The 12,908-nt window shown below is 42.6% G+C and overlaps 1 protein-coding gene and 2 pseudogenes across 5 annotated transcripts in view; 1 reads left to right on the top strand and 2 right to left on the bottom strand.

The window, feature by feature from the left end:
- PLA1A (phospholipase A1 member A) overlaps nt 1–12,908 on the top strand; it is a 49,273-nt gene that overhangs the window by 23,537 nt on the left and 12,828 nt on the right. For all 5 annotated transcript variants that reach the window (XR_011648669.1, XR_011648668.1, XM_058295771.2 and 2 more), the window contains 5 exons: nt 5,769–5,970; nt 7,604–7,781; nt 8,295–8,403; nt 9,339–9,440; nt 11,911–12,000. Coding sequence is in view for 3 of the 5 variants with exons in the window: in XM_058295771.2 (XP_058151754.1) it covers nt 5,769–5,970; nt 7,604–7,781; nt 8,295–8,403; nt 9,339–9,440; nt 11,911–12,000 (681 nt within the window). In the remaining 2 variants the exon portion in view is untranslated. The remainder of the gene's footprint in view (nt 1–5,768; nt 5,971–7,603; nt 7,782–8,294; nt 8,404–9,338; nt 9,441–11,910; nt 12,001–12,908) is intronic.
- LOC139438787 (oxysterol-binding protein-related protein 9-like) lies at nt 694–1,209 on the bottom strand (annotated as a pseudogene).
- Nucleotides 1,951–2,550, bottom strand: LOC139438786 (oxysterol-binding protein-related protein 9 pseudogene; annotated as a pseudogene).

Genomic DNA, 12,908 nt, shown 5'->3' with positions numbered 1-12,908 from the left:
TGTAGATGTAATATTTATGCAACATCTGGCATCAGGTACATATATATATATATATGTATATGTGTATGTGTGTGTGTGTGTGTGTGTATATATACCTCCCAGATTATACGATCTAGGAAACGGATGTTTATCTCAACACAGTATTAGAGTGCAGAGTCTAAAGACCGGGATTATTTATAAATGCTTTTCAAAGTGTGGAATTTGGAGGAGCAGACATCTTGTTTTCAAAACCTGAAGTTTTTCTTGGAATTCAAGTCAACATTGTAACTGCCACAGAAGAGGAAAAAGGGAGAATTTTTCTGACTTTAATTGTTCATCTACATCAGAAAGTTCAGTATCCCTCAGATAGGAACCACTGCAATAAGAAGGGAGTGCACACGTTCTCCCAAAGGAAGATTGTTGCTTAGGTAGGCCTATCGCCCTGCCTTACGCTTGGCAGCTCCAAGATGTTTTAGTAATGGTTCATCATAAACCCAACGTTCTCCATCTTCATGAAATAATTTGTTTTCCATTAAATTTCCTTCTCCTTCCTTTCCCAGGCTCCTGCTCTTTGTCTCTCTTCAAGTCTTCCCTTATATTAGACCAGGCAAGAGGGTGGAGGCTCAACCTGACTTGTGCCTCACTGATGTACTCCAACAAAAGTGTCTCACACCCACAGGAATGGATTCGTTCAAAAACATAATCTTTCTCTTTTTGGGATTCATAAAAAATTTTCAAACTGCCACACTAGGGACCTAGTTCTTCTGAAACTAACTCTATATTCTCTTCCATGTCATTTGGTAATGTCCAATGACACTGAAAAATCTTACCCAAAATAGGGTTGTATGGCTTTTTGGCAATGATCTGTTCCTTCCTGCATGAAAGACTGAGAGTTACCATTTCACAACCTGAACCTGTCGATTTCTGGGGTCTTTCTGGTCAAAACGTCTGCATACATCTCTAAATGAGATCTTCTTTCAAAAATAAATGTTGGAAGAACTACCTTATTAAGATCCATTCCAAGCCTAACTTGGAACAAAAGATGCATGATAATGCTCTTGTGTTCTTCCACTGACCCTGCATCCCCTTCATCAGCTTTATCACAGTATGAATTGAAAAGGTCAGGATCATTTGTTCTAAGTATTCAGTGATTCTTTGTTATCTGGACACTTTAGACTATTTCCTGAGCTGCTATGTATCAAGATTGAGGCAAGATCCAGAGGAATCCATTAAGCACTTTGGGGATAAGTCACTGTTTTAGTTTGCCAAAAGGCTGCCCATGCAAAGTACCAGAAATCTGCTGGCTTTTATAATGGGCATTTATTTGGGGTAAAAGCTTATAGTTCCAGGGAGCAGATGTAGCTCAGTGATTGAGTACCTGCTTCCCATGTATGAGGTCCTGCATTTAATTTCTGAAACCCCCTAAAAAATGAAATGAAATGAAATGAAATGAAATGAAATGAAATAAAATAAAAAGCTTATAGTTTCAAGACCATGAAATGTGCAAATTGAGGCATCAGCAGAGATGTTTTCTCACCAAAGTTAGATACTGTTGATCCCAGCATATTGTCACTTGGTGAAGCAAGATGGCTGCCAATCTCTGCCAAGTTTTCAGCCTTCCCTTCTTCCCCTCCAGAATTTACTATCTCTTGGAGTTCAGCTGTGAACAACCAAGTGCAGGGCTCGTCTCTTAGGGCTTTTCTACTTGCAGCTCAGCTGTGGGCAAAACTGGAGTTTTTTCTCTCACATGGCAGAATCAAACATGGCAATTCCCTTTTTCTGTGACGGTCTGAGTCTGTGTCTCCTTTTATATCAGACCCAGCAAGGGGAAAGAGACTCAAACTGAGTCATGCCTCACTGATACAGCCCAATCAAAAGCCCTAAAGTGATCTTATCAAGCAAATTAATCAAAGACCCCTCAAGTGAATCTAATTCAACCAAAGGATATCATACTCAGAGGAACAGATTAGTTTACAAACATAGCTTCCTTTTTTTGGGGGATTCATAAAATAATTTCAAACTGCCACAGCCACTCGGATGGTATTCATTAGCATCATAGAATTCATCCTCACTGCTAGAAAAAGTGAACTTTGGGACTGCATTTGGAGACAAGTTGACATGGCTTGGAGAAGTTAGATCCAACAAGTAGGGAGCCAATACAGGTTGACCTGGTAGGGAAGATGGATGCTGCTCTGATTTACACAACTAAACAGGTTCTGGAGGTAAGACAGTCTGGGGAGGCATTGTGCCAATCACAGGTTCCGAGGAACTAGGTTGATATATTGCATCTGCAGGAGTAATGGTATGTTTAGCAATCTGCTGCAACACAGTGCAGTGTTTAATTGGTTCTACCATGCTATTTGTTGTCTCTCTGAGAGTTTCAGTTTTCTTTCTCTGTTCACCGTCTTTGCAGTTTTGAAGTCTGCCATCAAAAAGCTTTAATTGTTCTATCAAAGTTTGTAGGTAAGCATCAGCCTCTGTAAGTTTCTTATCAAAATCTTGGACACTAGGAACAAATCCTGAATCCAAACCCAGTCCATCTTTCTTTAGGCAATGTATACTGGCAGGTTTTTAATGACAGCTTAAAATCCCCACAACTGACCTAAACTCCCTTATACAGCAACCCACAAGTCCTTCGTGTACTTAGATAATCTATGCATGCAGTTGCCCTGCTCTACAAGTGGCCAGCAAGAAAACCATTTGTCAAGGCCCCTGCCCTCTCTGCCTCCAAGGGAAAGAGCTGGCGGCTGCTCCTGAGCACCCCTTCTCTCTCCCCTCGATCAGGATCCCTGGGCAGCAGCACGGGGACACCCTCTTTGCCCCTACTCATACACCTACTCCCTGCACTGCGATGGTTTACCCTTTCCTCTACGTTCAAAATGTAATTCTTTGCATATTGCCTGATATTGTCCTCTCAAAGCTCTAGGTTTGAGGGTTTTTAGGAGGTTTATAACTTATTTTTTAAAAAGGAAGTGTATTTGTCTGCCAGTGGCTACCTCTGAATAAAGTACCTGGATTGGATGTAGTAGGTGAAAGAGGACTTTTGTTCTGTTTGAAGCATTCAAAAATCTGGGGAGTACATTCATTTATTGGCAAATAAAAGTGAACCTTCTTGGGAAGTGGATGTGGCTCAACAGATAGAGCATCCACCTACCATATAGGAAGTCCAAGGGTTCGATACCCAGGGCCTCCTGGCTCATGTGGTGAGCTGGCCCACATACAGTGCTGCTGCACGCAAGGAGTGCCAGACCATGCAGGGATGCCCTGTGTAAGGGTGCCCCCCGTGCAAGGAGTGGCCTCTGCACAAGGAGAGCCACCCCGTGTGAAACTGCAGCCCTGCCCAGGAGAGCTGATGCAGCAAGATGATGCAACAAAAAGAGACACAGATTTCCAGTGCCACCTGATGAGAATACAAGCAGACACAGAAGAACACACAGTGAATGGACACAGAGGTGGGGAGGAGAAATAAATCAATAAATCTTGAAAAAAAAAAAGTGAACCTTCTTCATCCCAGACCTGTGCTTTGGGGCAGTAGTAAGATATATAAAAGGAGGTTTGGGGGTGGGGGTGGAGGGGCAGTTGGCAGGAAGCACGAGGGAAGAAATCATGGCCACCAAGAATGCTTAGGGGATAGATAAGGTGCCTATGTTCTGGAATGAAGAGCTAGACTGCGGGAAATGTTTCCATTTCCTTGGCTGCTTAAGCAAATACCAGGCAATGGGTTAGCTTAAATAATGGGATTTTGTTGGCTCACAGTTTGAGGCTAGGAGAATTTCCAAATGGAGGCACCAGTAAAGTGATGCTTTCTTCTCAAAACTGGCATTCTGTGTCTGGCTGCTGGTGATCCTTGGTCCTGGGCTTCTCTGTCACATGGCAACACACATGGTGGCCTCTCCTGGCTTCTCTCTTCTCTTCCAGGTTAGTGGAATATCACTATCAGTGATATTCAGTAGATATTCAGCTTCTTGCTTCCTCTGGCTTTCTCTCTATCTTTCTGAATTTCATTCTGTCTTAAAGGACTCCAGGTGTAGGATTAAGACCCAACCTGATGGAGGTGAGCCACACCTTAACTGGAACAACTCATTAAAGGTCCTACTTATAATGGTTTCATACCCACAGGAATGGATTAAGTTTAAGAAATGTTTTCTTGTGGTCCGTAGTTGCAAACCACCACAGGAAGTTAAAATATAGCAGAGGGGCCTAGAGAAAGTTCACAGAAAGTGAGTAAAGTGTTTTCTCATTAACTGAATGTGAAGATTCTAGGGCGGTAGTTGGTTTGGAAGTTCCTCAATACTGCCTTGGAAATATATGCATGTTTGTGGATTGGAGGCAAAGATTCTGAGTTGGGACAGACTTTACAGATTGTCTGCATTGGGTTCTGCAACACTGAAAGGGCAAATTCTGGAGTCCAAGCTGAGTGTGGTCCTGGGTCCTTCCACTGGGGACCTACTTTCTGTACTTGGGCGTATGTATGCTCTTGCTCATATCCCTGCACTCTTTCTTTAAAAAGACAAAGACTAAGGAAAGCAGAGGAAGTAGTAAAGTCAGGCTACTCTCTTTCTTTCACATACTGTGGGAACTCAAGTTGCAGCCTGATAGATGCAGGGGTCTGCATTCCCAGAGTGGACCTGACCCCAGGAGTGCCCAAGATATGGATTCTCAGAAGAGACATGCAAGGCAGTTTGTGGACCAGGTCTGGGGCTCAAAAACAGAGGCAATGAAACCTCTGGTCAACCTCACTGGTGCTCTGGAAGTCTGTTCTGCATGAGAGTCTCAAATGATCTGCTCATTGAACCACATCCCAGTGCACCCCAGAGTCATACTCTTTTTACACATATGCCCCTCAGTTAACCTCTGAAGGCAGATAATCATTCTAGCAACCTAAAACTGCTGTTTTCCTTAAAAGGGACTTACATAAATCAAAGTCTGCCATCTGGACCTCTCCTCTGAGCCCAAAGTGTGAATATGAGAACTTAATGATTTTGTGAATTGTTTTGCCCTATAGCAAGCAGCAAAGTAGCTGCTAACAGTGCTGCCACTGGGGCTGTGTGCTGTGGGTCAATGAGCTGAGCATCCTGTGGCCCCACAGGCCCCTCCCTGTAGCATGCACTGGGAACCAGGTACCAAATCTCTTTATTGTAAACATCTGGAGGTGAGATGTTGGGTGTGGAAAATGGATCAGATTTTCAATTTCCTGGGAAGCTGAAGCTTCATGCTCTCTTTTTGTAGTCAGTGTTTTTAAAGGTCTTTTAATGACCTTGGCCAGAAAATATCCAGTTTCAAAGGTATTTATTGTAAGGTGCTATAGAATAGTGTAGCTTGCTGAGGCTTTTCTCTGTGATCTGGATAGACAACCATGGGCTGGGTACTGGAAGGCTGTGGAATGGCTTGGGGCTGCTCAGGACATAAGTTATTAGGTTGGGGGTGGGGTGTTCAGCGTCTTTAGAGAAACCCTCTGGTGTGTGGTATCCAGATCAGAGTGAGCCTCGTCCCCAGGGCCTCTGCTCCTTTGGTTGCCCAGGGTTCTTTTTAGATGTCCATCTCACCATGGCCTTTAATCTCTTCTGGTTGACCAAAATTTATATTCTTCTCTGGTATTTTATCTTTAGGCGTGAAAAATATTCACAGATTTTAGTTACACAAATGACACAACCTTTAATAAATGAGTCTGGTTATTGCACTAACTGATTGATGATAAACCTCATGCCTATAGGCCTTTGTTTCATCCTTCCTTCCAACCTAAGAACAATGATCTTGCCTTGGATGTTTCTTGTTCTCTCTTCCAATAGGGGATGCATCTCTTACCCCACAGCCAAATTGCACTGACTTCCAGAATGCCAATTTCCTTGGAGGCACCAATCTCAAAGTCCAGTTTCTCCTTTTCACTCCTTCGGATCCTAGCTGTGGGCAGCTAGTGGAAGAGAGCAGTGACATCCAAAGCTCTGGGTTCAATGCCACTCTGGGAACTAAGCTAATTATCCATGGATTCAGGTAAGAACTAACTAACCAATAGGATTTCCTCAGATAAGAACTAGAAAGCAGCATAATGCCATAGGAAATTAGTGGAAAGTGGGAGAAGGGAGAGGTTGACTGACAAGTGCATGCTCCAGCCCTCACCTCCTGCTGTCTTTGTGGTGTCTCATGCCAATACATACACACATTGTGTTGTTGAGTCGTGTTGGTCACATTCATTACTTCTCCACTCAGTCTTATCTCCTTGCTCACAAAATGGTAAAGATGTGTGACCCTGGGCAAGTCACTTAAGCATACTGAGCATCTGTTTCCATATCTGAATAAAGGGTGATGTAGAAATGGTTTGATTGGGCTTTTTCTCTCTGAAGTTTGATTTTTATGATTCATTCCAGCCATTGACTGTTAAAACAGCTGGTAACAATGCATATTTTTACCAAGAGTTTTATTTCCCCTTCTTCACTTCTTTTCTGGTTTCATGACTTAGAACCTGGTGTCAATTCTATCAAACTCAAGCATTAGTGTTTCTCAGAAGCTATTCATTTCTCTTTTTCAATATCTCTGATGTCAAATTTTGTTGTTATTTGAGCTTTAATTCAATCATTATCCTTCCCTCCAACATTTTCTTTCCAAAGACCACTGAGAAGGCCAAAAACAGAAAGATAGTTGGGAGGGAGGAGGGAGAACATGGTGAAATGGTACCACTAGAAGGCACTGCATAGAGGTCACCATTCCCTGGTCTCGGGCTTTCCTCTGCCCCTTGAAATCTCTGTACTCCAAGGACCTGAACACATATCTCCCTTTGCGTCCCTTCTCACCCTTGTGCCACACTCTCTCCTCTAGCAAATCTTAGTCAGCCATTATTCAAGGCTGAGTATACTTCCAGCCCAGAGATTGCTAACAGAGCCATCTACTTCTTAATTTTCTGAAGCCACATTCCATGGGGCACATCTAGTCTTCACTCCTCTGTTTCATAAGCATGCTCTGAATTTCCCTATGCCTTGGGCCACTGAGAAAACTTCTTTACTTATCCCAAACCATTGTAACAAACTTCGTGAAAATTTTTTGTCATGCTTCTTTTCCTAGAGAAGTCCTATTATATATTAAGTTCCAGAATTATAAATAGGGACTATATCTTAATTATCTTTATTTCCTGCAAATCACCTACCATATTGCCTGGCCCATAGATCCTCAATAAATGTTTGTTGAATGAATGAATAGGTGAATGAATGAATGAAAACATTCTCAAGGAAAGAGCCTTATCTAGAATGAGAATTAAAATTGCAAATCTTAATTCTGCAGTACAAATCTATCTTTGTTTTTCCACAAATAACACAAACAGGGTCAGTACTTACGGTTTGTATGGTTTATATATTGCACAAAGTGCCTGACTGAAGGCCAGTGGGGCTGAAATCCAACCCAAGTTCTGAGTCCTAACATGAGGCTGCATCTACCTTTATAAGGAGCACATATGTGCTGACAGGGGCTCTGGTAGTTTGAGATTATGTCCTTCTTATGCTCAAAGTGCTACATGATTTACTGTACATGTGCTCCATTTCTCTCAGTTTTACATTTTTCCTGGATTTGGGTTTCCATGACAATGAATATCAGCTTGGCAGGTAACGTTCTTATCGTTTTTTGGGCCCTTGTCTAGGGCTTTAGGCACAAAACCCTCCTGGATTGATAAATTCATTAGAACCCTTCTGCATGCAGCAGATGCTAATGTGATTGCAGTGGACTGGGTCTACGGGTCTACAGGGGTCTACTTCTCAGCTGTGGACAATGTGGTAAAGCTGGGCCTTGAAATCTCCCGTTTCCTCAGGAAGCTTCTGGTAAGTGTCAAAGCATTTGTAGTGCTGCGTGGTTGTTTGTAGAGGGGTGAGCGGTCAGAATGAAAGAAGGTGATGCATGAGGAGGTGCTTTAAGGTGGAAGCAGAGCCACCCAATGGCTTTCAACAGTTGGTCTTTGGTTCAAATCCCAACTCTGCCCCTGATTTGGCAGACTACTTAACCTCTCTGAGCCTCACATTTCTCCTCTGTAAAATGTGCCTCTGCACGTTAGACAAAGTGAGTGTGAATCGCCTGACATATAATAGATCCTCAAGAGGGAAGAATCATCTTCATTACTCACATGCTTTGGGTGCCACAGGGCAAGTGGGGATTGTCAGGGTTGGGGAGCCCAGGAAGAGGGCAAGTGACTGATGGGATGAGAACGTTGCCCTTCGTGTGGTGGGACATCGGGCCTAGGGCCCTGTGTGTACTGAAGCTTCGGGGGAATGCATGAGACTGTAAGGTCAGGGGCTACTGTGGCCCACTTGAAACTCACTGTGGATGCCCCATCCTAGGTGCTGGGTGTGTCGAAGTCCTCGATCCACATCATTGGTGTTAGTCTGGGGGCTCATGTTGGGGGCATGCTAGGACATTTCTACAAAGGCCAATTGGGACGGATCACAGGTAACATTTCTCCCTACCCATCCCCCAGTGCTTAGAGATGGGCCTGGAAATGTCCTTTTTGAAGCCAGCACAGGGGAGCATTCAGCTTTTGTTCCCATGGTTGAGTCGTCCATTACCACTAATACCTATTTATCGTCATTCTTATGTGTAAAATCATGTCGTGCTGTTGCATGATCTCTCACGACAGCCACATTTCTTTCTGAGCCCCAGTTTCTACATCTGTAAAATGGGTTGAAGCTGCCCACAGATCCTTGACCCTCTGTGGAAATCACCTTTAGACAGTTTCGGCAAATACTTCTAAAATTCTAGTGAACTTTATGCTTCAGGAGCAGCCTCAATCAATAAGGTGCTGAGGTCATTAATATTTTTATTCTTTCTCTGAGTCATTTTCTTAATCCTTCACCAGGTTCTCTGAAAACTTCTCCCAAACAAACTACTTACACTTAAATCCTTGTCTCTGGGTCTGCTGCTTTTTTTTTTTTTCTTCTTCAGCAGGGAGACATAACCAAACTAAGCCGTGGGGATAGCAATGTCTATTTCATGGTGGTATTTTGAGGGCTAGAGGTAATGTTTGTAAAACTTCCTGGCATAAGACCTGGCACAGAGTAACTGCTTAAAACATTGTAGCTATTGTTATTACTACATGAGGACTAATACTACTCACATTAAGCATTAACCCTTAGCAAATGGCTGGTGTTTTCGAGTTAGTTTTAGAGCTAGAGAAACTGCATCCTTGAGAGGTTACCTTAACGAGACAAAAAAGAGCAGGCTTTCTTGAATAAAGGTGTCCTGAGCTAGGCCTCCCAGTCCTTGGGTCCTTGTTGGGGTTCCTATGATCTGAACCAGAAGGGCTGCTAGGGTAGGTGTGTCATGGGTGCTGGAGGGTTCCCACAGCTAAGAGGAAAGGAGCCCCTGAGATCAGTCTGTGCTTTCAGGCCTTGACCCTGCTGGACCAGAGTACACCAGAGCCAGCCTGGAGGAGCGCCTGGATGCTGGAGATGCCCTCTTCGTGGAGGCCATTCACACAGATACTGACAGTGAGCTTGGGAGACCTTCTGGGTTGGCGGAGTGAGCAGAGGCAGGGGTTAGAAGGTTGGCATGTAGCAGCATGACCCTGGTCATATCCCCTTCTCTGATTTTGTCTTGCATGGTGAGTTTACCAGCAGGATCTTAAATTTCCTACTGGCTCTGTCATTCTCTGACCATTCAGATGCATGGTTTTATTTTTAGCCAGCAGTGAGCAGGAGGTTTCTCACTCATGAATCAAAAAATGTTTGGTTGGGAATTTCACTCTGATTCAACACCAAACCTTGAGCAGAGTTAGTTATGAGGAGGGCTTTGTCACCCATTTGATACATGGGAAAGTCAAGCTGCCTTTTCAGGTTGAGTGTGCCTGGCCCAAGGGCTTGGGACATTCCACCCCTGGGGAGGTGCTTAGGCCTGTGGGCACTTCCCTGCTTTCTGGAGGCAAGCCCAGCCCTGCAGTCCAGTAGAGTGTGAGAGCCACATGACAGGCACAGAGAAGACTCGACTCTGAATTCATAATGACCAAGTTAAGCTCTTCTGTCCAACTGGGCTGCGGAGGTACCTCCTCATTTCTACCCAATATCAGTTGAGTTCCTCAAGTACCCGTGTAGTCTGTGCCAGAGTGGGAGATGCAAGGAAAAATAGCATCCTGTCCCTGACTAGAAGAACCTGCCAACGAGGGAGAGCTATGTCTCATTGCCTTTGGTTAGAGCTTTCTTTTATCATCAAAACTCTCAAGATTTCTGATTCTGGGAGGATTATTGTCTAACCACCTTTCCCACCTTCATTTTCCTTTTTTTTTTTTTCCTTAAAAATTTTTTTTAATTGTCTTTTTTAAAAAAGATAAATATATCACACAAAACCCACCTCATTTTAGAGATAGGAAACCACTCCACACAGTCCTCTGTCTAGCTATGTGGTTAAGCCTTTTTGTCCCTAAATTTGCTAAATAGGTGACTTTTTAAGTTATGGCTTTTTAAAAAACCATTCCATTTATTCAGTAGATATTTATTGAGTATATGCTTATGTGGTAGGCACTGAGAATACTACAATGAACAAGGCAGATCAGGTCCCTTCCCATATAAAAGTCATTCATTTACTAATTCAATAAATATTAGGTATTCATATGTGCCGGGTGCTATACTAGGTGTTGCGGATACAGTTGGGACAAAGCCAGGCAAAGGCCCTGCTGTTGTGGGGCTTATATCCCTGTAAGTTATAGACAAAATAATTATACATTATGATTATTATAATGAAGGATATAAATGAAGTCATGTGATAGAGGGTGACTTGAGTAAGGGGTTTACTTCATTTAGGATGATCGAAACAATCTGTCCAAGGAGGTGATATTTGATTTAAGACTTTGCAGATGGTAATGAACCAGCCATTAGAGGAGCTGGGAGAAGAACATTCTAGGTGGAGAGGACAGCCAAAACAAAGGGCTTGGCATGGCTAAGGACTTGGCTTGTTCTAGAGAGGAAAGAAAAGCACATGGTTAGAATGCAGTGAAGGGAGGAAGAGGAACTGAACAAGGCTGGAGAAGAGAGAGCCAGACTAGGCTGGCCACGGCAAGAAATTAAAGTTTCATTCTAAGATCAACGAGAATAAGGTAATGCTTTGGACTTCTTGAAAAGATTGCTCTGGCTGCTGTGCGAAGGGCACTGAAGGAAGCATGTGGAACCCAGCTGGCAGGTTTTTGCTGGATTCCAGGTGAGAGATGATGGTGACTTGGGCAAAGGTGGTGGTAGTAGAGCTAGAGACAAGTGGAAAGATTCACAGTATATTTTGGAGGTAGATTTGACTGGATATTTGATGGGTTGAATTTGACGTCTGAGAGAAAAGGAGAAATCAAGGATGACTTTTAGACCATTGCTTAACCACTAGGTGGAAGACAGCAAACAAATAATGAACAGTCAGTTACTTATAATAGTGATAGATGATATGGAGGAGAAAATTGGGGTCTTTGGCAGATGGTCTTATCAGTCTGAAGTATTAAATACACTGTGTTGGAGGGTGTGGGAAATGGTCACAATGATGAGAAATGGCCTACAGACTCCCTCTTAATCTCATCTCTTTGTAGCCAGATCAGGAGAGCACGGAAATAAGTAATGTGAGAGACTGGAAATGTGCTCCAAACTTCTCAACTGTTGCTTGAAGGAAAGTAGAAATCATTAAACAAGGGAATTTACCAAACATACTATTTGTGATTTATAAGAACTCAGGTTAAGGGATATTTTTCTGGAATTTATTTAATATTAGTATCTTATGAATTTATTCTTTCTCACATAGAAAGTCCCTTAGAAAACTGCTAGAGAGCTAGTTCTGCAAACTTACCCAGCATTTAGGAGTGAGGTGGTCACCCAGTTAGCACAGAGAATGGGTGGGCTCCTGAGGTCAAACCATGTTGCTGGTGAACTCTGTGTGGTACCTGGAAAATATGCCCCTGAAGTAAGAAGTTAATTGGGTACTGCCTCCTTTCAGATTTGGGTATCCGGATTCCAGTCGGACACGTGGACTACTTCGTCAATGGAGGCCAGGACCAACCTGGCTGTCCCACATTCATTCATGCAGGTGAGAAGACCAGAGTTGGGTCTTTGGCTACTCTGGAGACAAATTTCCCAACAGCCTTCTGGTTGAGCCAATCCATATAGGCTGTGGAAGCCTTTTCTTGTGGTGTCCTTTGCTATGCTCTTGAATGCCTAATTCAGCACTTGAATGGATGTCTTTAGAGCCCGGGAATTCTGGGGTAGAGTGCCTGAAATTAAAAGCTGGAGCCATTTTCTCAATGTCTTTCTCCTGCCTTTCCAACTTGTCTTCATTCCTGCTATGATCAACATCACTAAAGCTAATAACCTCTATTTTTCTCTGGGTCCCATTTTATGATGTCATCCATATTAGCCACATCCAGCTATGCCAGAAGCAGGCCAATGTGCCCAAAGCTAGCCAGCCAAAGGATCAAGCCGCTGTATGACCATTTCATCAAATATACTAAATTTAACAGTTTTCCAAAATGGTTTTCAAGATAATCTTCCTGATACACATTCAATGGAAATACATTTCTTATCAATATATTCCTTTGGAATGCTCTTTTTTTAGTATATTTATTGAATATATTCTTGTTAGCATCATTTAAAATATTAAATTTGTCAAAAACTAAGCATCATGGGTTGTTTAGTCTTCTTATATTATATTCTTCTTATGTATATAACCAGCATATCAACACTTAATATGGGAATTTTGTTTACACTGATTTCTGTCTACTATGGTTTTAGTCATTTTCTGCTTTACACATTTTTTTTAACATTTTAAGCATTTTTTGTCAATTTTATTGAATAATCACTAACAATTTACAACATTTATTGATTTTCCAAAAACGTGTTTTTTTTAACTATTTATAAATTTTGCAGCAATTCTGGTCAGATGGCATAGTTTGCTTTTAATGGCTTTTGAAAATTTCTGTCCCATTTTTGTTGACTGCT

Source organism: Dasypus novemcinctus, chromosome 4 (genome assembly GCF_030445035.2).
Source record: "Dasypus novemcinctus isolate mDasNov1 chromosome 4, mDasNov1.1.hap2, whole genome shotgun sequence".
Lineage (NCBI taxonomy): Eukaryota > Metazoa > Chordata > Mammalia > Cingulata > Dasypodidae > Dasypus > Dasypus novemcinctus.
Note: the sequence above shows the minus strand (reverse complement) of the source record. Positions and strands in the feature narration are given on the sequence as shown.